This window comes from Rhineura floridana, chromosome 9, assembly GCF_030035675.1.
Source record: "Rhineura floridana isolate rRhiFlo1 chromosome 9, rRhiFlo1.hap2, whole genome shotgun sequence".
Taxonomy (NCBI): Eukaryota; Metazoa; Chordata; class Lepidosauria; order Squamata; family Rhineuridae; genus Rhineura; species Rhineura floridana.
This window is the reverse complement of record NC_084488.1, coordinates 93,531,537-93,557,813: the sequence shown is the minus strand read 5'-3', so window position 1 is coordinate 93,557,813 and position 26,277 is coordinate 93,531,537. Positions and strand designations below refer to the sequence as shown.

The 26,277-nt window shown below is 39.7% G+C and overlaps 1 protein-coding gene across 5 annotated transcripts in view; it reads right to left on the bottom strand.

Annotated features, from left to right (window-relative positions):
- Positions 1–26,277, bottom strand: part of TBCK (TBC1 domain containing kinase) — a 135,732-nt gene that overhangs the window by 46,898 nt on the left and 62,557 nt on the right. For 4 of the 5 annotated variants that reach the window (XM_061585464.1, XM_061585463.1, XM_061585467.1 and 1 more), the window contains exons 18-22: positions 25,813–25,863; positions 25,038–25,121; positions 18,169–18,254; positions 11,039–11,075; positions 4,238–4,399 (exon numbers count right to left, since the gene is read on the bottom strand). In XM_061585464.1, the coding sequence (XP_061441448.1) occupies positions 4,238–4,399; positions 11,039–11,075; positions 18,169–18,254; positions 25,038–25,121; positions 25,813–25,863 (420 nt within the window). The remainder of the gene's footprint in view (positions 1–4,237; positions 4,400–11,038; positions 11,076–18,168; positions 18,255–25,037; positions 25,122–25,812; positions 25,864–26,277) is intronic. The other variant, XM_061585468.1, reaches the window with a different exon arrangement.

Genomic DNA, 26,277 nt, shown 5'->3' with positions numbered 1-26,277 from the left:
ATCAAACACAGGTGATTCAAGAATACGTAGAGGTAAAAAAAAAACACCTTATCATAAAACAAGCAGCTCTTGTGTCTTTGCTTGAAACAGAAACAGCAAAGAATGCATTTTCCTGGGAGGGATGGTGAGAAGCAAGCCAAGCATGTGACATTTCTTCCGTTTTGCCTGCCTGTAGGGACAGCTTCTGGAGAAGCCTTCAGACATTCTGCTTGCCAAGTGAACAATGTTCAAGGAGCTCATCTCCCACTTTCTTGTCAAGTTGCTTTGGATTTCAGACCTGTTTGCAACGTGCCGTGCGTTTGTCACTATTTTCTAAGGCAACTGTTGCACTCCAGATCCACAAGAACCTATTGAGTGGTTTGCTGTTAAATGAAATTGTAACAAATGAGATTTTAATGTTCTGCTCAGGATGAGGAAAAACAAGCCATATTTAATAAACTATCTGTAAAAACCAAAATCAAGACAAAACTAGCTGCTCAGTTTAAAAAATGAAAATATAATAAACTTTATGGTGCTTTAGGAGCCAAAACAGAGCTTCCTGTAACAGGACGTAACCCTGAAAACGGGCCATGTTGTTTTGGAGGTCAACTAGCCAGAAACTGGCCATTGCCCTTAAAAATGTTGGATTCGCCTTCTCTGTAATAGCTAGGGAAGTGAGGGTATTGTACCTGAAAGAATGTCTTCGGGTTGCATCTCTTGCACCCTGCAAATTCAGTTAAGACCTATTCCATAATGTTAGAGAACTGATTTGCTTGATATTTAAATCTTCCAAGTGTTGGTAGGGCAGGTACCACTAGATGCTTGTTATGTCTGAAAGCTGCTACTAAGTCCAGTTTTTGGAAATAAAAAAGACATGGCTGACCATAACAAGTTGATGCTCAGTGTCAGAATGTGCTTCTGGATTACCATATCTTTTTTCTTGAAGGTATGCCTTCTTGTTTAGGATTGCAAATATGGTGTAAAGATATGAGGTTAACTGTACTCCTGACATCAAGAGAGCTGGTTTTATCACCCTATTTATTTAATCTGTATGCACAACGTATCATACGGAAAGTGGGATTGGACCAGGATGAAGGAGGTGTGAAAATTGGAGGGAGAAATATCAATAATTTAAGATATGCAGACGATACCATACTATTAGCATGAACCAGTAATGATTTGAAACGAATGCTGATGAAAGTTAAAGAGGAAAGCACAAAAGAGGACTACAGTTGCATGTCAAGAAGACTAAAGTAATGACAATAGAAGATTTATGTAACTTTAAAGTTGACAATTTATTTATTTATTATTTGATTTATATCCTGCCTTTCCTCCCAGCAGGAGACCAGGACAGCAAATGAGGATAAGAACATAAGAAGAGCCTGCTGGATCAGGCCAGTGGCCCATCTAGTCCAGCATCCTGTTCTCACAGTGGCCAACCAGGTGCCTGGGGGAAGCCCGCAAACAGGACCCGAGTGCAAGAACACTCTCCCCTCCTGAGGCTTCCGGCAACTGGTTTTCAGAAGCATGCTGCCTCTGACTAGGGTGGCAGAGCACAGCCATCATGGCTAGTAGCCATTGATAGCCCTGTCCTCCATGAATTTGTCTAATCTTCTTTTAAAGCCATTCAAGCTGGTGGCCATTACTGTGTCTTGTGGGAGCAAATTCCATAGTTTAACTATGCGCTGAGTAAAGAAGTACTTCCTTTTGTCTGTCCTGAATCTTCCAACATTCAGCTTCTTTGAATGTCCACGAGTTCTAGTATTATGAGAGAGGGAGAAAAACTTTTCTCTATCCACTTTCTCAATGCCATGCATAATTTTATCCACTTCTATCATGTCTCCTCTGACCCGCCTTTCCTTTAAACTAAAAAGCCCCAAATGCTGCAACCTTTCCTCATAAGGGAGTCGCTCAATCCCCTTGATCATTCTGGTTGCCCTCTTCTGAACCTTTTCCAACTCTATAATATCCTTTTTGAGATGAGGCGACCAGAACTGTACACAGTATTCCAAATGTGGCCGCACCATAGATTTATACAATGGCATTATGATATCGGCTGTTTTATTTTCAATACCTTTCCTAATTTTCAATACCTTTCCTAATTATCCCTATCATCAACTTATCATCAATATCTTGGCACAGTCATTAACCAAAATGGAGACAATAGTCAAGAAATCAGAAGAAGGCTAGGACTGGGGAGGGTAGCTATGAGAGAACTAGAAAAGGTCCTCTAATCCAAAGATAATCAGTGAACACTAAAGTTAGAATCATTCAGACCATAGTATTCCCGATTTCTATGTATGGATGTGAAAGTTGGACAGTGAAAAAAGTGGATAAGAGAAAAATCAACTCATTTGAAATGTGGTGTTGGAGGAGAGCTTTGCGCATACCATGGACTGCTAAAAAGACAAATAATTGGGTGTTAGAACAAATTAAACCAGGACTATCACTAGAAGCTGAAATGATGAAACTGAGGTTATCATACTTCGGACACATCACGAGAAGACATGATTCACTAGAAAAGATAATAATGGTGGGGAAAACAGAAGGGAGTAGAAAAAGAGGAAGACCAAACAAGAGATGGGTTGATTCCATAAAGGAAGCCACAGACCTGAACTTACAAGATCTGAATAGGGTGGTTCATGACAGATTCTGTCGGAGGTCACTGATTCATATGGTCGCCATAAGGCGCAATTGACATGAAGGCACATAACAACAACAACTCCTTACTAGAGAGTTTAGATGTTGATAAATCCTTACAATTCAAACCATGGAAAGGGTTTGGGAGGTAAGGTTATACCTGGCAGTAATTCTGAATCTCAGACAAAACACCAGATGTTTAAAGAAGCTCATACGAGTATGTAAACTGGTAGGTATGGCTAGTGCTGAAAAAATAACTGTTAAAACATTTACATGTGCATAGTTGGAACTTTGGGAAGCATTACTCCAAGTTGCTTACATTGACAATATATATATATATAAAAAGGCCTTGCCTTTTACAATTTATACTGTTTAGACTCTGATTTATGGTTCTGGAAACAAAGCTGAGGTCGAAGGGCTTGTCATTTTGTCACTGTGTGTGAATAAACCCTGAGGTGAAAGTTTTAAATGTCTATTGAGTACATCCACTGCGACTAAATGCTGCCATAGTACAATTCTCATTATGTTGCAAAATGGCTATTTCAAAAAAATGCCACTTTGAACTAAAGTCAACCGAGCTATCAAATGCTGCACTGAGATGTCAGCTGTGAAAAATGGTGGAAGGGGAGAAGGGGCAGTGTAGATGAACAGAAAGACACTCAGATGCTGTTTATTAATGACAGTATTCTGAAGAATCGTTGACAAAAAAAGTGCTTCTGTTAACAAGTACCAGGTCTCCTTTACTGAATTGTTGGCTTTTGGCAGAAGCAAAAGCACAAGGTACGTTCAGAACCTAAAATATTTTTTCTATAAAATTTTGCATAACTGAACAGGAGCGTGTGGCATATTTAGCCAACTCCCTATCTAGTTCGGCCTTTCCCAAATGGAGGTTTCCCCCAGTGTTGTTGGACTACAACTCCCATTATCCTAGACCATTGGCCGTACTGGCTGGGGATAATGGGTATTGTAGTCCAACGTTAAGAATGTAAGAAAAGTGTGCTGGATCAGGCCAAAGGCCCATCTAGTCCAGCACTCTGTTATCACAGTCGCTAACCAGATGCCCATGGCAAGCCGCCTAAGCAGAACCTGCCACCTGTGATTTTCCGCAACTTTTGTTCAGAGACATACTGCTTATGAACCACATCTGGAGACCTTGCAAAACCTTGGTCTAAGATTATGATCCAAAGCACCTGAAACACTTCCTTTGGTCTGCACTACAGACCTGACAGCAGTGGAGTGGAGCAGTGGTAGGAAGATGGCAGACAGCCTCTTTAAGGGTAGAACGGGTATTAGCTATTTCTTCGGAAGATAGTTAAGGGGAAGTTCATGCATGCATGCTTACTACATAAATGCAAAATGAAATCATGTCCTTATTTTTTTTTCACATGAAGTATCTGGCCCAGCACACTCCAATTTTGCCTTCTTCCCCAAATAAGCAAATACAATCTACAACTAATTCAAACTCTGTTCAGTGTAATATAAGGGTCTAGCTTTATCAATTCTTTCCATCTCCCTACAAAGATATATTCAAACCCCCAAAATATCAAGAGAAATGTCAAAGACCTAAACAGAAGACATTCAGCATGGAATCAATCCTAATCATGATTACTTGTAATACCTGGCAAATCAGAAAACAGCAGAATGCATTCGTTGAATCCATTAGAGAGAAGCCGGTCTCTCAGCTGCTGCAGAATAGCCACTCCGATACAGAACGGGAAGGAAGAATTCCCAAGCAGTAATGTATCCCACAGATGAAATATTTTGTGCAAAGGGAAGACATCTGCAGGGTGGCAAAGACAGGATAATAACATTTAATTATTTTGTGACACTAGGAAACTGACATGGTCCATCAGTAGGTCAACCAAAAAGCCTATATTTAATCATATGTTTAGAGAAGGTTCTGCTGAACTGGAACTGTTGATCTAGGTCAGAGGTAGCCACTGTGGTGCTGTTGCTGGACTACAGCTTCTACCATCCCTGACCATTGGCCGTGTTGGCTGGAGCTAGTGAGAGCTGGAAGAAACAGCTGGAAGGCTGAAAACAAACAATGGTCAGTATCCAAAGAACCACAAAGAAAGGGAAACTATTTTCCAAATGCTGAAGGAAAATTTGTTTCTTGGGAAAGCCAGTGTTTTGGCATTCCGGGGAGGGCTAAACGCTATGATTAAATGCCTCATGCCCTGTATTATTATTGCTTTTGCTGTCGCACTGTTCTATTTTGTATTATTGTATTATTGTATTGTGTTTTAATTTTTCACATGTAAGTCGCCTAGAGTGGCCATTGGTCAGATAGGCGACGCATAAATTAAATTTATTATTATTATTATTATTATTATTATTATCTCTATATTGGGCCTTTGACAGCGGCTACATTAATACACAAAAACTGACAATTATAAATCACACAGAAAACACAGCATTAAAATACAAGTATTTCATACTTCATTAACTAATCATTAGAAAATATTTTGCAAATAATAAAATTGTCTGTAGGGATCTCTAGTAACAAAAATACTTAATTTTTAATGACAGATAAAGGGAAAACTGAAAACCTATAGATATATATATTGCAAAGCCAGCAACTTCAGGTGTTCTTAAGGCCCAACCTCAGAAGCTGAAATGCATTGGGCTTTCCCAAGCAATGAATTTTCCTTCAACATTTTGGAATTGTTTTCTCTTTCTTTGTAGAACATCTGGAAGGCAACAGAGCTAGGTGTTTTGCTGTAGGATGCGAGCAATCTGTGGCCTTCCAGATGTTTCTGGACTATAATTCCCATTATCCCTGACCATTGGCTATGCTAGCTGGGATGGATGAGAGTTGCAGTCCAATAACATTTGGGTGGCCACAGGTTTCCCACCCACACTGCAGCATAAGAGTGATCTGGAAACAAGTGCAGAATAGTAACAGCATGGAAAAATGATTTAGAGACTTCTTTTATCTATGAGGAGGTGGGGTGGATAGGCAGTAGGAGAGGGGAGCAAGCTCCATATAACAATAATAATGATGTTTATTGCATGCCCTTCACTAATAGGTCCCAGGGTAGGTTACAGAAATTTGAAATGTGGTATTAAAAACAATTAAAACACATTACATTTACAGGAATAGCATGGTTCCTGAAAATATACATCTCAAGTGCCAAAGGCCAGGGTAAAGAGGTTCGTCTTTAGCATTTGCCAACAACTGTACTGCAAAAGTGCCAGACGTACCTCTGTAGGAAGGAAATTCCACAACTTAGGGGCTGCCACAAAGAAAGGGCTAGATTTTATTATCTTGTGTCCAGATTTTTAATGTTTATTGTATCTGTATGCTTATTTTGTACGTCGCCCAGAGTGGCTGGATAGCCAGCCAGATGGGCAACTAAGAAATTCAATAAATAAATAAACAAACAAACAAATAAACAAACAAACAAATAAACAAAGCCCTCTCCAGGGCCAGCCCCCTAACTTCGGAACTATCAAGAAGGTAACTGATGCCAGGCACTCAGTACAAAACACCCTATATGCATATATCATCTTCAAGGGATTTTTAAATAAGGCACTAAAGAGGCGAGGTAACAGGAAGGTAACCAAAGAGAAGTACAGATATGAAAGGAAGCCTAAAAAGACAGCCCATTGATTGATCCACCATGAAATGGATCATCCAACAGAACTCAGAGGCAGTTTTATCCATCCGTCCATCCACCTGCATTTGAGAATGTATATGCTCCCTTTAAATCAAACGTTTTCTCAAAGCATTAATATACTAAAAACATTTAAAACCAATATTTAACTTTGTAGACATTTAACATTTTGAGACTTGCAATGTAGAGAGGGGCATGCTCTTCTACCCACTTCATGTTTTGCAATTCCTGATGTGAAAACTAGTGCACCACCTGAACCCAGTAGGAAGCAGCATGTTGGACAAGGGCCCTGAAGCAAAGTGATATGGTAGCCAGTTTCCAGACTCAGCATGAAGCGAATGGGGCTAAAGTCTTGGAGCATGTAAAATTGTTATGTGGCCTCAAGCTATCCCATGCTTTTAAGATTCGAGACTGTCTCTTGTTTTATGGCAACACTGTGTGCTGTGCTGTTGCTTTTAATAATTGACCATGTAACTTTTATTGTTGTTTTTAAACTGATGCAAGCCCATGGACTGAAGATTGGGGCGGAAAGTAAACCGGATAATAATAATAATAATAAAATAATAGAAGCAGACAGGTATTTGATTTGCCAAGAACAGAAAGGCAACCAAATGACAGAGGTGCCATTTGGAGAAACGCAGGAAATGTTATGTAGTCAACTAATTCCTTTATAAATCAAGTAGCAAAGTGAAACACCTACAGGTCTATCATTGGCTGTCAGGGCTGTATTTAATATATGCACATATCCATTTTCTAGGTTTATTACCACAACTTCAAGATTATTCCTTTAAGTTTAGAACAAAGTGTACCTAACCTTGTTTAGGAAGATTTGTCTTCAAATGTAGATTACTCCCCAAGGTAATCAATAACTCATTTCAATATTATTAAATGCCTAATTAAGCAGATTATATATTCTGCTCAGAAAAAAAATCCTACCTCAAGGACTTTCCTTCTCTTTTTGAAACACACTGTATTTATTACTCAAGCAAAAGGAGAGATGTATGATCCGCATAAGCATTACATTCCTAGCTAACAGTTTTCAGTGGGACCTTTTTTCTCCCATAAGTACATTTTCATCCTTCTTGTTATAAGAAATATTTACTAGAGTTGTTACGTGTAAAAAATATTCAGGAAATATGCACAGCCAAGTTACTGATCAGTATGCTAAAATAATTGGCAATACTGGGAAGGGGTAGACATAAGGAGACAACATGTGGTTGTCTCTGGGAAGGCATATTTGCATGTAGAATTGGTATTAATATAATGCGGTGGCTTCCCAACTTCATAATTTTTAGATCAACTAGATTTTTAGGTTCAAGAAATAGGCCAGCAGTGCTCAGTGGCTAACTGAAAAGGGGACAGGGAGGGACTGTGTACCAGCCTCCCACAACTTGGTGTCCTCCAAATGTTTTGGATTGCAATGCCCATGATCCCTGACCATTGGCCATGCTGACTAGGGCTGATGGGAGTTGTAGTACAAAACATCTGGAGGGCACCAGGTTGGGGAAGATGTGATGTGAGCTCAGAACTAAATAGTAGAACTGGGCTCATATTTTTGGCTTAGCTTTTTCCCGACATTTGCACTGGAGGATGCAAAAAGAAATTACTCCCTAAAATTGAAGAGGTATGGGATAAATTTCTGAAAAAAAATTGTAGGGGGAGCAAGAGGTAGTTTTGGTCTTACTTTACAGGATGATGAGTTGGCCAAGGGTTGGGTGGGGAGAAGAGCTGTCTATTTTTACAAATTAGAAGCAGCAGCAGCAGCAGCAGCAGCTTTGATACTTGCTTGGTGCGGCCAGTGAAACTTTCCACCGCAGCCACCCGAGCTCCTTTTCCTACACCAGATCCCCATGGAAATGATGGTAGCATTGTATCCATGGATATCTGGCCCAGGAAAGGTAATCTGCTACATTCAAAGAGTACTGTGCAGTGTTGTCTGGTTAAAAAAATGTTGAGTATAGGTGTCCTTGACTTTCATCAGGACTACACAACATGTGGACTGGAGGTGTAACCTTATCATTTCCAGCCTGAGAAAAATGATTCTCCACATGACAGTCTGTGTCAGTGTTGGAATTGCTTTTTAATGTTTTTAAACCTTTTCTTCTTCTTTTTTAAAATATGTTTTTAAAGCTTTAAAAAAATGTTTTTAAAGATGTTTTGTTTTAGTATATATTGAAGTCTACTTTTATGATGTTTTAAAGTGTTTTTCGTGCTTTTGTTTGTCGACCTGGCTCCTACTGGGAGGAAGAGTGGGATATAAATCAAATAAATAAATAAATAAATAAACAAATGAATGAATGAATGTTAGGACACCTCCCCTCTCCAGGCTGACAGAAAGTGGTTTGCCTAGAGCCATCTAGAAGGTTCATGGCAGAGGAATTGTTTGAACAAGGGACTTCCTGATCCAGAGCAGTCTGTCAGCCACAAGGCTGTACAAGCTTTCTATGATACTGTGACCCTTTCAACTAAACCCTGAAGTGTTTACACACAGTTGAGCAACACATTTTAATGTATGCATCAATTTTAGGTACTATTCCTGCTTTTACACTCACAACAAAGCAGTAAAACATGATAGACAATTATTGTCTATGAGGTACTATATATCATTCTCTGAAGAACAGAAGTATTTGCATGATTTTCCTGTATGTTAGCTCATCTGAGTTAGTGCCATCATTAATCTCTTAATAATAGTTAATTTATAAAATAAGTTTAAAACCACATCAAATATTCCATCACCAAAATTGATCTTTCAAACCACAGCATTGTGTCACTTTTTTCCCTAACAAAAAGGGATATAAAATCTAATTAAAAATAAAACTTAGAAAAATGCTTGGCATGCAATCCTTAGATATACTGCAAATCTTCTGTTAAGTATTTGGATTACTCCACACACTTGTGGATGCTTGTAGGATAATTCCCTGTGAGTTATGCATATGTCTTGATGCAGAATGAACACACAACATTGTATCATAAATTTTCAATATACTGTAGGGCTGTGGGGGTTGCATTCAATTCAATTAATATTTGACTCAGAATGGACCCATTGAAATTAATGGACCAAAGTTAGCCATAGCAATTAATTTCAATGCGTCTACTCTCAAGTAAAATATCACTAAATACAACAACCTGGCTTCTTCTGTAAAAATAGATTGAGGTACACTTTTAAAATGTGTTGATATATGTGTAACAAACTAACCTCATGAGCAATAGCGTAGTGGCAAATATAGAAGTGTAGGGTCCTTTCATAATAATCACACCCATGCCCCCTTCTAAGATTATACAGTCTTATTCTATACAATTATGGAATAACTTGGCCAGGTTTGAATGGCGCTTCCTGCTTCTCTATCACTGTCACCATTTGACTGTCCTTTCTCACTGTCACGAGATATTGCTTGAATTACTGAATTCAGTGTCTACACACTTATCTACTTGCTGCAAGAGTATTCTCAGTGGCTGAGTCACCTCCTTTCACTCTGATTGGTACCAATCAGCAGAAAAGGACAAGGAAGCAAGTTAGAAGACTCTTTTAAGTGGCTAACACACTTATGATTGGCTCATAGGATGCTGGAAACATAGGGGCCCTGGTGGAACCTGGCTCCCCCAAAGGTAAGGGGTCTAAGACCCCCCAAGACCCTGGATGACTACACCCCTGCTCATGAGGTCCTGCGAAACTGGTTTCATGGCTAAACCATGATTTGTGGCATTTTATGTATTGTATTTTTGTGTATATTTTCTTGGTTGTTTATAATTACTGTATTTGATTATTGGTATAACTGGTGTGATTTTATTGTCATTTGCTGAAGTTTAAAAGTATGATCTTGTAATACTATGGGCCTGTTTGTTCACAACACTAAGCAAAACCATTTGGTTTTGCTTAGTGAGAGCGAATAAATGCTTGGGATCCAGAGAGAAGACTGCAGCCACTGTGCTCCTCCCTGGATCCTGCTGCTACCATGTTACCCATGGCTTGGATTAGGGTTACAGCTGAACTTGTGGTTTGTCTTACTCCAGATAAAATAGATTAAAGACAGAATGAAACGACACTACTGTTTTGAAGGACAAAGTGAAATTATTACTGAAAGAGCACAATGGACAAGTAAGAATTGCTAAAAGTCAAAGCTAATAACAACAGACAATCAAACTAGCTGGCGGAAATTTCAAAGTGAAAATGCACCAAAGTATAAGTGACTGAACTTTCTGAACTAATATCACTCATCAGATGAGCAGAAATTAAAAAATTTCCTTATATAGGCTTGTGTCCAATACTCCTGCTCTGCTTCCGCAATGGAGTTTCCCTTTTCTCTCTCCTGAAGGCCCCTGAGCACCCTCAAAATCTGCCCCAGAGGTTGGGGGACTCTCTGGAGCAGATTTTGGGAGTGCATGGGAAGAGGACAGGAAAGGGAAGTTCTGCGGCATGAGAGGAACTGTGCTTGCGCAGCATTGGGTATGTTGTGGGTATTTGAAATTAAAGACTCCTAAGCCTTCATAAGTCGTAATCGACTTGAAGGCACATAACAACAACAACAACAACAAAGCCTTCCAGAATATTGGCATGAAATCCCAGCCATCCTCTGTAGGTCCTACATCAGGGATGGGAACCTGTGGGCCTTCAGATGTTGCTGGATTACAACTGCCTTCATTCTTGGCCACTGACCATGTTGGTGCACATGGGAATTGGGAGTGTAACACCTGGAAAATCATCCTTGTCCTCGATCAAAGAGCAAGGTGTACATGATATAAAACAACTTAAAGGGTATACAGTACTTAGTTCAGGGGAAAAAAAAAAAGGTTATACTCACGTGTAAACATGGTGAGAAACCAAGGAATAGCATATAGCTATAAGAACACAGGAAGCGGGGGGGGGGGTAGGAGAGAGAGAAATAACTGTTAAACCAGAGCCTTGTCAATTTTCTATCACATGAGTGTTGTAATTCTGCAACCTCTGATTGCAACAAGTGTGAGGATTGCAATTTAAAATGTCTATCACAGTAGCATATTACCAACACTACAATTTACGCCCCTAGAACCTGAACTCCACTATACTTCTCAGCACTGTACAATCACTGTAATCCAGACTTCAGGCGGACTTTAACACATGCTTCATCACGTTGCTCTCTCGCATTACAAAATTTGCATGTGGCTTTTCTATATACATTTCCTCTCCAGACCCAAAATAGGATATTCCTCAATCCAGTCTCTCCCAGTCTGAATGTATCAAAACTCAGATGTTTTGATCAATATAAGAAACTGTTCACAGAGAAAATGAAAGAAGGGAGTGGAAGCATATATATTTTTGATATCTAGAAGACTGATAAAGAGATGAGGGAAACATAACATAACATGCCAAGTAATCTATCCCTGGAAATAACGGTGGCTTTCTACTGAGTGATCATTGTAATTCCAGACTGGTATAGATATTGTGCAGCTTGGTCACCAATTACTTTCTCTTTAAAATGGATGGGAGTGGTGTGTACCCTTCAAACCTAAAGGTGGAGATTTCTCTCCAGAAAGTAGCAAACATGCATCTGTTGGAGAGGTCAAAGCCAGGTGAAATTGCATGAAGCAGAGGTTCTTTCCGACTCTATCATTTCACAGCTAGCTATAAGACAGGACTAAGTTGTATGACACAGCACACTATGACTGGATAAACATGCTTCTGGCCAGCTTTTTGTTCTATGACATTCCACTCAAGCCTGAGTTATACTGTTCAGACATGAAAACGCAGCATGACTATCATAACACTTCTAGCATATAATATGTACGCTTGCATACGTAAATTAAAGTTCTACTTCTAGAATATGTTATATTTTTCAAAATACCAATTACTAGCAGCCTTGTATCTGGCACTGCTTGGGAATTCTAAGAAACCAAAAATTCATGCAGTTTTGAAAAAAGTGGTTAAAATCAGTACAATACGGAAATGTTTAGTCTGCCATCTTGATTCAAAATGACACCCAGTTGTATCCAAATATAGATGAAAACCTTGTCCTTCATTTCAGGAACCATAATGCAAAATTTGATTGCAGTATCTTAACAGGCATCCAAATGCAAACAAACAACTTTCCAAAATATATAGTTGATTAAAGAGCTTCAGCCTCCAAGCATCCTTTGGGGTGATCCTCATGGTTTGAGAACCACTGCCCAAAGGAACAGGGAACTTATAAATGTATGCAATGTTATTAGTAGGTTAAGTATATATGGTATCCTAAATATCCTAGTAAGATTTAAAAGTTTTGCATTTGAAGTGTTTGAATAATTTGAAGGATTCACTTAGGCTCTTATAATCATTTCAGCTGTAGGCAGTAGATTCTACCTTTAAAATCTGTCAATCTTTATTTTTTATCTACTGTGAAAATAAAGTGATGTGATTTTAAATTATCTTAGAATCCGAAACAGACAATGACAAAGCTCGCAACAGCATATGCATTGCAGAGTGTGGCTAAGATGAACTCTAAGGGAAAAGCACAAAGAGAGTTGCAGATATTTATCTGAATGAGAGTACATAGAATGGCCAGAGTGAGGACAGTGATAGGTTCTAGTCAAGGAATTTATCACATATGTAAGTTATTTGATTGATTGATTGAATTTATATACCGCCCCATAGTCGAAGCTCTCTGGGCAGTTTACAACAATTAAGAACATATTTACAGAACCTATAACAAAATAATCCATTCATACAAGGGAAGCAAAGGTTTCCTATTTCCATAGGGAACAATGGCATAAAGGACATCAGTTCATGAACTATTAATTGAGAGATGCATATGTATAAATTTGATCAGTTATTCATAATATTATCATCAATAATATTTTATTAGTCTCTTTCCTTGCAAAGTAATCCAAAGTGACTTACAACAATAAAATTAAAAGCAATTTTAACAAACAAACCCATTATAAGAACAAACACAACCTAAACACAGATCAAATCAGAGTGGAATGTCACAGGAATTAGAGGGGCATGTGAGTGTGTGTGTGCATACATGTTGTGCACAGACACACATGTGTGTAAAATGCTGTATCTACACACATCTAAGATTCTGGCTTAGGTCGCTGTTCGAAGCATTCAAAGACAGCTTTATGTGCTGAGTAAGTCAAGGTGGGGAAGTTGGGTATACAGCTAGAGCAGGGGTCACCAACCCAGTGCCTGTGGATGCCATGGTGCCCATGACGGTCTTCACTGGCATCCCCAGGCAGGGGAACTTGACCTTGTGCTTTTGTTTTTTTTAAAAAAGGAAGTCTCAAGTCCTCCTGGAAATAAAGTTATGAAGCAAAATGTAAAGGTACTATTCTAGGCAATTTCTGTTAAATGAGGAAGTCTGGCTGCTCCTGCTTATCACTGTTTTTACCCAATGAATGAAGTCAGAGCTGAGGTCAATAAGTGAGCTGTTTGGACAATAGGAATCCTCAGGATCTTTAATAGTTCCTGTTTTTCCCTCTCCTTCAGCGCACTTTTCCTGCTTCAGTCTTATTTTCTAGTAATCACTGGAATCTCTGTAACATGACTATCCTTTTTTCCTAGAAACCAAGATGCATCTTTCTTGTGCTGGGCTTGTTTGACATCAGCTACTCTGTAGAACGGGGATCAGCAACTTTCTGGACCAGTGGGCACATTTCAAATTCTAAGAGAGTGCTGTGGGAGGATGTTAAAGAACCCTCTCCTTAGATGGCAAATGCAAAACATGAAAACTTTACAAAGAGGCTTAGGCATGCCTCCTGCTCTCCAGGAGCTGATATCCAGGCACTCATCAACAATTCACTGTCTAGTTTACTTACAGCACAATGGTATACACGTCTAATTCCGAAATGTCTCTTTGTGTTGAATAGAGCTTGCTCCCAGGTAAATAAGTACAAGATGGCAGCCTAGGCTTTGGTTTAAGACTGTTCCTGGGGAAAATAGGGTTCTTGTGTAGTAGTGCAGTGGCAAATTCAGAAGAGCAGAATCCCTTCATGACAGTCATATCACACCTCCTTTTCCACTTTCCTTGGTCTCCCTTGCTTTCCCTGTCATCTTGCAAGTCCACACTCCACTGCAACTGCAGTCCAATCAGCATGAAAGGGGAGGATGTGTGTTAGCTACAGAGGAGAGCTGACTCCCCTTCTTTACTCTGATTGTGCTCCAATCAGCATGAAAGGACAAAGACTCTTCTCAGCGGTTAACACACTCCTTTTTCATGCTTGTACATTGGGACCTGGCTGGGAACCTGCTCCCAAAAAAGTAATGGGTCTATGACCCCGGATGACTACACCCCTGTTCTTGTGCCTTTAATAGCTGTATCACCACAACTGGGACCAGCCAGCCAGAGCTGACTTCCCACAGTAAATATGAGGTTCTTGGGAGGTGGAGGATAGCAGCAACAGCTGTACTTAACCCTTTCCCATTCAGACAGAATGGTAACTTCATGCCCTGCCCCCAAAGGCAGATCAGAGGTGATTCCTTGCCAACCAGTTCCTGTTTGGACAGTGAAGGGGGAAAATAACCCACTCCAGATACTTGGCTTTTTGTTTCTCTCTAAGATAACACATGCTACCCTCCTTGTGCAAGGTTTGGCGGAGGCTCACCAATTTGTGTCATGGCATGCCCCCCATGAGAGCCATTTTGCACAGTGCCACACTCCCATGCCAGCCGTTTTGTGACTGGCACCGTCGACACTCTCTCAAAATTCAAAATGTGCCCCCTGGTCCAAAAAGGTTGGTAAGCCCTGAGATAGAACTTGGCTGGTTGTCAACACTGCTGAAGAGACAAGCCACAGTTCAGTTTTAAAGGCAATTTGTCTCTTTGATAGTAAACTTGATGCAACAAAATGCCGGTTCTCAAATATTTAACTTCCATTAGATTGCAGCATTCACCCGAAATTTTGCAAGTGGAAATGATATAAATTCAGACATTAAGAAGTTACCATGAGACCATTACTGAGGGCTAATACACAGGCTTAGAGAGATGGCTATAAAAGCATATCAGAATTTACTAACTAGTTAATGCACTGATATAGCAGTTAATGAGTTTTTGATTTCGCTGTCCAAGGACATAATGCATTCCTCCCTAAATCATATAAACATTTTGGAACAGGCAAGTACACAATAATGTTATCAAAATTCCTTTTACAAACAGAACTATAATCAGCTGAGTGTCTTGTTCTGCCTTAGGGAGTCAAAAAGAGAAACATGAAAATAGGAGAAAGACACCTAAATATCTGACTCAATAGTTGCTTCCTATATTTGCATTTAAAAACAGCTGCATCAAGGAGGTGCTGTTTGCTGAAATACATTGTTCTTAGTACACAGTGCCCCCTACCAACCTCATTCAAATATAACCAAATGGCAGGGACTGCACAAATTTTTACCGTGAGATTTCACCAAAGTTTTATATGTATGACGGAGCTTGAGTTAGAAATACATCCAAGGGAGCTGCGTCTGTTTATTGCTGCATAGCAAATGCTTGTCAATAATAAAGGATCCTTAATACTCAACACAAAAAGCTATCTAGACCCTTCAGTGTATTTCGATCTTCTGGTATTTATCCTCACAACAATCCTATGAAACTTATTTTTTTAATCATTTTTCTTCCAGCAACTAGACTGAGGTCCAACTGCTTGTGGGCTTCCCATACGGCTTTGGCCTGATGCAGCAAGGCTCTTACATTAACCACTACAGACCCTGTTCCACACCAGCTCTATTGAAAAAAAAACTCTGATGTTCCAGTTACACTTGAGTTATGTTCTATGTCTACCCAAGACCACATCAGATGTTATGTACCCAGTGATGTCAGCTCAGTTGCACCTTCCGCATATTAGTGGTGGGAGAGAAAGCATGAGTAGCCAGTGCACCCTCTTCTTTTACTTCTGCGTCTCATGAAAAATGAGTAGACGTAGGTTGTCCAATGTGCCTCTGGGCTTGGATCCTACCTTCCCTTCATGGAACAGAGCTTTCCTACCTCCCCTTCCTTCTGCAGACCCTTGCTAATCTGCTCTAGGAGATTTGGGGATTCTTGAGAACAGTGTGGGGTATGGAGCAGAAGCGGCAGATGAAAGTGGGCATCAGCGGAAAACATCTTCTCCCATGCACACACAGAGAAAAACATCTTTGGATTTAAACTGTAACATGCATCTCCTTTGGCTGTGGATGGGTTTCACATCCTTCAATTTTGCAGCAGATCTGGAAGTGCATCAAGACTGCATCTCACTCAAAAGTCTGCTCTTGCTGCTTCTCCCAAACATAAATGTAAAGTCATTATAATGTGCAAAATCTCAATTCTCTGGAGCTTTTGCGTATTACAATGGCATTTAGAGTTTATTTGAAATTTTCAAAAAGGCAGAGAAGCTTGAGTAAAGGATAAAAGTTTGACACTAGTGTCCTCTTAAATACCAGTTAGCTGTATAATTTTTACACAAACTTAACAATAATGCTTCTTATTTGTTAAGCATCTATAATTAGCTAGGTGCATAGTTACTTGCAAATGAATGAAAACAGAGGATAGGGTAGTATCTTTGCTAAGTGGTTACCAAGTAGATGTAGCCAGAACCTATAATTAATGGCAAGCTAAAAACTGTGTCTTGTTTTCACAATTCCTGAATAACTTAAGGATACATTCCGGGTAGTAGGGATCCTTTAGTTTAAAAGATCCTTGAATTCATGCAAGAATTATGTGGAAAACGTGGAATTTTTTCGTAAGACAGTTTAAGATGTTATTAAATATATACAGAATTTTAAAAAAAGAAATCCTGCTCACTTTCTCTCACATAATACTTAATGCAGACATTGCAACAGCTGACAACACTTGCTGTACGGTAGTGTTCAACATTCTAAGAGCTCTATAATATAAAAACAAATGGAAGAATGCCAAAAAATAATCTTTCTCACAACAGGAACCTGAAAGATTAATCAGTGTTCGATTCAATAGGATTAGTACTCAAGCATGAAAATCTGGTTCAGATCATTGCTGAGGTGCACATACTTCACCTTGACAGATTCTGTAGAGTCACAAGTACAAAAATACAATGCCAATTTTATTTTCGAAGAGACAAACTTATTGCACAATTGCAAACCTATTTGTATGGACAATACAGTTTTGCAGATAACCTGCTTTCTGTGCAATTATATACTTTCCCCATCACCTTCTTTCCAGACTCCTTCAGACTGCAAAGCACATTGCAGCGAGGACTCAGCATCTCCATGTAAGGACAATTTTCAGCAAATTCTGCCTGCAGACTCTGTACATAATTGCAATTACAATGTTTCTAACAGAGACATCAACACTAAAGGCAACTTTCAGTTCAGAGGACCAGATCAAAACTTGCCACACCACTAGCAGCACCTTAGGACATTATCTAGACAACAGGAAAAATGTCAAAATGTTCACTCTGCCCAGGGAAATTTTGGAACTGTATTCTGTGCCCAGGTGTGCGCATGCATGTGTGGGGTATGCATAAGCGTGCTAGAGATCACCAAAGAGAATTCTCAGAGCCAACAGATTTCTATTACAAAGGATACTTTGGAGAAAGCCATGACAGTGAAATTGATACCAAACCAGAAATTGTTTGTGGGGAAGATATTCTCTAAGACCACAACTCTATATCCACTTGCTTGGTAGTAGACCTCACTGAACACAATGGACCTTGCTTCTAAGTAAAAATGCATAGGATTGTGCTGTAAGATGGCTTGCACTACTGGTCTCAGGTAGGCAAAAGGGGCTAGAAGTTGTGTGAAAAGATCAAGAGTTTAATTGCTATACTTATTTGACAGTGACAGCAAGTTAAGTGGCACACCTGCAACAGTTCAACACCTACTGATTGCATTGGCAGATGCTCTCAGGTTTTGAGTTCATGTGTCAAATTTGCTTTGGATTGTGATCTGCTGAAACAAACCTTTGAGACTGACCCTATTTTCCTTGTCCCACTGCCTTTATTAAACATGCATAAGAAGCATTTCTACTTACATCTGGAATGAAGCCGATTTCATTGAGATGGTTACTCAGCTCAGGGTCATGGAACGCAATCATCTGAGAGAAGACTGTCAGGTATTCTGGAAGAGGGATAAAAAAGGGAAAATCTTTTACCAGGAATTTAGGCCTTAGGGAATAGAAACAAAGTTCGTTTTGTGGAATCCCCCTTTACAAAGAGAACATAAGGAGACAAGCTCAAAATATCTACTACAATTGATCTGCACCCACATCAATATTATATTCCATTCTTTCTTTCCATCCCTTTCAAAAAGAGATCGGGAGCACAAATATTGCAGGAGATTTTGTATACTGTCCACATTTACAGTTTATATGCTTACATTTTGGTATACATAACATTTTGTACGCTCTGCCTGTAATAATGCAGGACAACAGTATATACTTTGACATGCCATTAGAAAGTTTACTGTAGCTGCTTAAAAACTAATTCACTTTTAATTTGTGCTTGCCAGGTGTGGGATTATAATAGTGTTTGTGATGGTACTAGTAGCAGTGTATGGCCATCTGTTTGAGCTATACCAATCATGCTTAAAGGATCATTGAACATACAATGCTTAATATTTTGATCTCCTGGTTTCAATAAAGCACTCCCAATAAAGTGTTAGTGTAGCATCTCACAAGATCACTGTTCTTCTTTTGTGTTTTTTACATACCACATTCTGTGTTTCCTACTAAAGCCAAATGGTGTTCAACCCATTAGCTTTAGTTGTTTGATCACACCAAGTTGGAATTCACAATTTTTTCAGTTTGCAAGTTTTTAGCACTAGAGAGCCAGTGTGATGTAGTGGTTCGAGAGTTTGGCTAGGACCTGGGAGACCAGGGTTCAAATCTCGACTCAGTCTCTCAGTCTAACCTACCTCACAGGGTTGTTGTGAGGATAAAATGGAGAGGGAGGCGAACCACATATGTTACTTTGAGCTCCTTGGAGGAAAGGTGGGATATAAATGTAATAATAATAAATAATAATACTAGCTCCAGAGGTGTTCAGGTAGAAGGGACAGCAGGTAACTACAGAATTCCCTCTTCCTTCTTTGAATTTTGCCTCAGAGCTTCTAGCCGTAATTTCATACTGGTATGAAAACCCATGTGATCCTTCAGTACTGCATTCTCTAAGCCTCTGAAATGATCCTTACTTTATTTAGCTTTCTCCACATGCAGTATTAACACATTTACGTTCCTAATAAATTTGCCAACCACAGGCAAAGTATTTAAAACTACTAATCACATAAACTCAGCTATGTGCTGATGAAAACAAATTTACAATTAGCTTCCTAAAAGCACATTTCTTTTTAAACAAGGGATTCGTGCCTACAGTGGTTCTAGATGGATATGCTATACCTTGTTAAATGTCCCCTTTATTTGAATAGCAAGGCTCATAAAATATAATTGCTATGTGGGATTACATGGTTAATTAAGGGTCTATTGAAAGCACACATCCTTCCATGAAAATCTATCAGCTGGGTTCAGCCAAACACTTGCTCAGATGATACAATTTATATAGCCACGAGAGTGGCTGTACACTATAGGCAGCATGGATTTTTCATATTCTGCCATGTTAAATTGAAAATATCCCACATGTCATTCTGCTGCTTCCCATAAACTCATCTCAAAACAAAATTTTACAAAACTTATAGTCCTGAAAACACTCAGAGAGAATCTAGAGTTCAAAGTGTAAAACAAGAGAAAAAAATCAAGACCCCTGTTGGATTTCTGTCAGTGGTCTCATAATTTGTTGAAATTAATAAGAAATCTGCCATGTTCACAGAATGCCTTAATCCTATAAATGACCTTGTCCCATACTCTGACCTTCATCTTCTGCAGTTTAATAGTTAAAAATGCATAGCTGATTTTTAATTAATTTAAGAAATTTAAAATTGGACTCTATGATAGCACTGGCATGCTCAGTGAGAATCAACTGTCAGTGTTCTAAAAGCCAGACTAGAAGCTCGTTTGGCTTGTCTAATCAGGGGGCCACACCCATGCCAGATATTTATTCCACTTTAAACAGTCATGGTTTCCCCCCAAAAATCCTGGAAAGTGTAGTTTGTGAAGGATTCCAAGAGACGTTAGGAGACTCCTATTCCCTTGACAGAGATCAAATGGCCAGAGTGATTTAACAGTCAGCCCCTCTTCCCAGTAAATTCTGGGAACTGGAACCCTGTGAGGGGAATGGGGTGTCTCCTCACAACTCTCAGTACTCTTCACAAACTACATTTCCCAGAATTCTTTGGGGGAAGCCATGACTATTTACAGTGGAATAAATGTCTGGTGTGGATGTAGCCAGGGACAGTTTTGGTTTAAATTTGGGTGAGAGACTACACGTGTCTGTTGAAGAAAAAAAAGGTGGGGGAAACCTTGAAAAATAATGATACTATTCACAATGTTTTCCTTTTGGGAAGGAAAAGGGCTTTCCCTTTGCCCAGTGCCGATCCAACCAATCTTCTCCCCTCCCTCTGCTCCTCCTCCCCAGGTCCTATCCTAAACACGATTGCCACCACTCACCATATGCTCAGAGGCACGTTACCAAATTCTTCCAAGCTATACAGGGAGTGGATTGGACTGTGAAAGACCAACCCAAATTGTGTTTGCATTTTTACCAATTTGTAAGGCAGTACAATATCTCAGAGAGGAGGTCAGGTCTTCTGTTCCCCTGGTGCATTCACTATAGCTGCCCAATTTCGCTGCTTTTTAAAGTTTGATAGAAATATCTGTTGGCTAGGTACGTTCTTAAACCGCAAGGGATTTTTGCCTATTAGTGAATTATTCCTTCAGTTAATTTGATATCCTATAGCTGTAAACCTTTAATTGCTCTTGCTTTTTCATACACAAAAATAGATTCCAAAATCCCATTCTTTGGCTTCATAGGAAAAGGTTTTGAAATTGGATACGCTATGCTTACTCCTCTCATCCTAAGGCTGGCAGCTCCCACACAATGGCTTCCTGAAGAGCTGGGGGATATCAAAAGCTTTTAGCCAGAAGTGCATGGAGACTTAGGCTTCCATGTGGGATTCATGCACGTAGCCTTCACAATTTTATGCAATCGCAGTGATCCCTTGTTTGAACTGCTGCAATCACACAAGTTGCATTTAGCCACAAGAGGTACTGGTGGTTTATGCAATCAGCACTTCCATGAAATGCTGGCTGGATTGTGAACCTACCGAGAGCCTGAATACACTCCTGAAGGCCACTGTGTGGGGCTGCTGCCTTTATGAACCAGCCCCTGGAAAGCCATGGTTTAGGAACAGTCACTCATAGGTTTTCTAACAAAGCAGGAGCATGGCCTCTCAAAACCAGTATCTGTTTCTATACATTGTGTGCCCTCTTAAAGGACTGCCATTTTTGTTTCAACTACTGCAAATACAATGAGTACATTAAATGCCTAGGAGGGAGAACACTTCACCAAATACAACATTTTCCATCTACAAAAGGAGTTCCTTTCATCCTTTAAACATCTCTAAGCTATTATGAAAGAGTGTAGAGCAGGAAGTTCTTAACTTGTTTACTCTGTACAATTAAATTATAGTTCTATTATCTAACCTTATAGCGTGACGTTTCTAAACTAAACAGTTTTTATCTTCTATCATTTCCGCCTAATGTTAAAAACCCCCAATCCCATCAACTTTACTCCTTTGTAGAATACTTAAACATTTATTTTCCTTCTGGAAATGAGACACGGATTGTTTATATACCAAAGGTTTTTACACACCATCCTGCGTAGTAGGCAACTATGCCCTATCAGTCTTGTTATTTGCATTATACTTTCAACAGCTTCTAGGTGCCAAGAACTGTGCCAGTATTTCTCTTTTGTCTCAAACAGAGCTGTAGAACTATTGTTCAGGGGTTTTCAAAAGACACTATAAACTGCTGACTTATAAAAGAAGTTGTTTGGATCTGCTACATCCACCATTTCTATTGCTCTCTAACTTATTTCATAAATGAGAAAGAAGCACAAGCAGCTGGGAAGGAGAAGGCTGCATCTTTGAGGAGACCCCACAGGTCAGCAATATGTTGCATACCCTGTATAAACAAGAGGTCAGGTTCAATCCCCAGTTAAAGGTGTCTCAGGTAGCAACATTAGAAAAAAATCTGTGCCTGAGGCCTTGGAAAATCTACTGCAAGTGAGAATAGACATGGGATGGGGAATCTGTGGCTCTCCAGATGCTGTTGGACTACAACTCCCATCGTCTCTGACCTGGTCATGCTGGTTGGGGCTGATGGGAATTGGGAGTCCAGCAACATCTGAGAGGGCTACAAGATTACCCATCCCTGGAGCAGTTAACACCAATGGCTCATCCTTAGCATTAAGAATCTAAAGAATCATAAGCTGATTAAGAAAACATATTAGCGTTGTTCCATGAACAGCTAGTGGAAGACTTCTTGCTGCACACTACCATAATGTCACAGGGGTTGCATTTAAGTATGAGGCTTGAATTCTTGATCTCCTTCTGTGCATAGTTCATATTCCTGCTCACTCCTTTTTCCTGCAGCCCCTTAAAAATCTGCTTCTAGGATATGTGGGATACGGTATAGAAGGCTGCAGGGAGACACAGGGGTACAGACAGAGAGAGGGGAAGAGATCACTCCCTCCCTGAAATGAATGGAGGAGCAAGCAATTTAAGATCTAAGCCATTGTAAATAAGTCAAGTCAGTCTTGTAGCACATAAATTCTAGTGGGCTGTCAAAAGGTTTTGAAAAAATCTTGGGCAAAGTCTTGTGCAAGATCTAGGTGAATGGGAGCTTAACAGTTTGACTGGAGCAAGATTTTTAAAAATAAGAAACAGGGATGAAGTCTCTTTCTACCCAAGTAGTCCTCTACTTTAAATCATACTTCTGTGACACAACTTGTAGTCATGAAGATACATCATGCACAATGGTAGTTAAAATAGCTATAAATCATTTCACTAATAGGAAATAATTTTTAAAAGTGCATTAATTATATTTATATCCATCTCAATGAATCTACCAAGATGCCAAATCCAAATCTGCATGAACTCTTCTGCGTTTCCTCCTATATTGGCTTTTTGGAGAATATCTTAATGCAATAAATACATAAGAAGAGCCTGCAGGGTCAGGCCAAAGGCCCTTCTAGTCTAGCATCCTGTTCTCATAGTACTCAACCTGATGCCTGTGGGAAGCCCAAACGCAGGACCTGAGCTCAACAGCACTCTTTCCACTTGTAATTCCAAGTAACTGGCATTCAGAAACATCCTGCCTCCACCAGTATAGATAGAACGTAGGCACTGTGGCTAGTAGCCACCAATAGTCTTATCTTATCCTCCATGAATTTGTCAAATCTTCTTTGAAAGTCATCCAAGTTGGTAGCCATCACCACTTCTTGTGGCAGTAAATTCTGTATTTTAACTATGTATTATGTGACACATAGTTCACTTTTTAAAAATGTTTTAACATTGTTTTGTTTTAACACATTTTAAGGTCTGTTTTTATGATGTTTTAAAGTGTTTTTAGCGCTTCTGTTTGCCACCCTGGGCTCCTGCTGGGAGGAAGGGCGAGATATAAATCAATCAATCAATCAATCAATAATTAAATAAACAAACTACTTTGTCTGTCCATGATCTTCCAACATTCAGCTTCAATGGATGTCCCTGAGTTCTAGTGTAATGAAAAAGGGAAAAAAGCTTTTTGCTATCCACTTTCTCCACGTCATACATAATTTTATACATCTCTATCAGTGATCTATGTAACTTAAAAGTTGACAACGAGGACATTGAACTTGTCAAGGATTATCAATACCTTGGCACAGTCATTAACCAAAATGGAGACAATAGTCAAGAAATCAGTAGAAGGCTAGGACTCGGGAGGGTCGCTATGAGAGAACTAGAAAAGGTCCTCAAATGCAAAGATATATCAATGAACACTAAAGTCAGGATCATTCATGGTATTCCCGATCTCTATGTATGGATGTGAAAGCTGGACAGTGAAAAAAGCAGATAAGGAAAAAATCAACTCATTTGAAATGTGGTGTTGGAAAAGAGCTTTGCGGATACCATGGACTGCAAAAAAGACAAATAATTGGGTGTTGGAACAAATTAAACGAGAACTATCACTAGAAGCTAAAATGATGAAACTGAGGTTATCATACTTTGGACACATCATGAGAAGACATGATTCACTAGAAAAGACAATAATGCTGGGAAAAACAGAAGGGAGTAGAAAAAGAGGAAGACCAAAGAAAAGATGGACTGATTCTATAAAGGAAGCCACAGACCTGAACTTACAAGATCTGAACAGGGTGGTTCATGAGAGATGCTTTTGGAGGTCGCTGATTCATAGGGTTGCCATAAGTTGAAATCAACTTGAAGGCACATAACAACAGATATGAGTCAAACTCAAAGTAGATCAACTGAAACCAAACAACAAGGAACTTAAGCCCATTTTTTATTTCAATGGGTCTGCTCTGAATAGGACTTAGCTGGATATTACCCAGCATATATTCTGATATTTGTTGTTATGATTCTGATCATCTCCAGTCGGTCAAAAAGCAGATTAGAGAGAGGGCTTTTTCAGTTGTGGCCCCCACCCTGTGGAACTCCCTCCCAAATGATCTCCGCCATGCCCCTTCCATGATGCATTTCTGCCAGGCCTTTAAGACCTGGCTCTTCAGGCAGGCTTTTGGGGTTGGCTAGATTTTATCTTCGTTGTTTTTAGATTTTAATGTCTAGGTATTGTATGCCTATTTTGTACGTCGCCCAGAGTGGCTGGACAGCCAGCCAGATGGGCGACTAATAAATTCAATAAATAAATGATATTAATAATTATAAATTTAAAGACAAACCTCTAAAGAGAATCAAGTTTTATTAGAATGAGTTTCAAACAAAAACGCCTACCTTGAATCACGTGAGAGTTGTCTTTTAGAAAGAAGTTATAGAGGTATTTTGGAATAAAAGCAGACATGCAGGCATAGGCCAGGGCTGAAAAAGAGAAACAGGAAGGGTTGCATGAGTTCCACATACAATGAATTGCTACCATTATAGAACACTTACGCCTTATTTCACAAGTTACATTGCTTATGCAAAAGGTTCCTATAATTTGTTTAAAAAGTATTTGCAAATATTAACCACTATCCATTAAAACACAGGGTTGGATCCTGAGAGAAAGCATGCCGAAGCTGACTTCCCTCTCCCCTCCTTCCCCCAACAGACCCCCGATAAGGGTCACCCAAGGACCACAACCTCTGATTGTGGATAGTGTGTCCATCCAAACTTTTGGAGATTCCCTCCTTCCTCCCAGCTGACTCTGCTCAGCAGGTTCCCCAATGGTTGGGGAAGGTGGGCTGCTAGGAGAGCTGCCAAGGGGAGGTGAGGAAGTCCATTTCTGCCACTCCATTTCCATACACTTTTCCAACCCAGAGCATCAGCAAATGTATCCAGCACACCTACATTAACAATGTTCTTCACATACACATAGCTATGTTCCGGAATGAATGTTGCATTAGGATGAATACAAGAAGTGGTGTAACAAGTTAGCAACATGTTTCATTCATACTATCTCTGCGTAGGAGATCCACACAAATTATTAAGAAGCATAAATGCAGCACAGTTACGCAGATATGCAGTATATGGAGCCACTAATAACTTTTGTCTTAGAGTGGAAAATGCTTACCTTCATTGTTGAAATTTAAGTATAAGAACGGCGCACAAAGGGAATCAAGACCTGCAAGGGAAGAAAATAAACGAATGCAACAATGACTTTAAGTGACTTACCATGCATTAAAATTAAACAGTACTCAGTACTACTTCATTCAGCCCTACACAGACATACGCTCTGTATAGGCTACAAAATAGTACGTTGTTACAAGTGTTCCTCACATGTAACAATACACATTTGTCCCAAGACTGCTGCTTTGGAGAGCATGGAGAACAGCATGCTCACATCTCTGCTGCTCTCACTGTCATGGCCTCTGTAGCCACCGATGACCTGGACACACAGTCGGAGGCTGCAGAGGCACCAGATGTGGAGCTGGGTCAAACTCAGGGATAACTACTGCACCTGAGGCTGGTGGACAGGAACTCCTAGAGGAACCACTGGGGCATATAGGGCCAGAACCTGGACCCCCACAGGTACCAT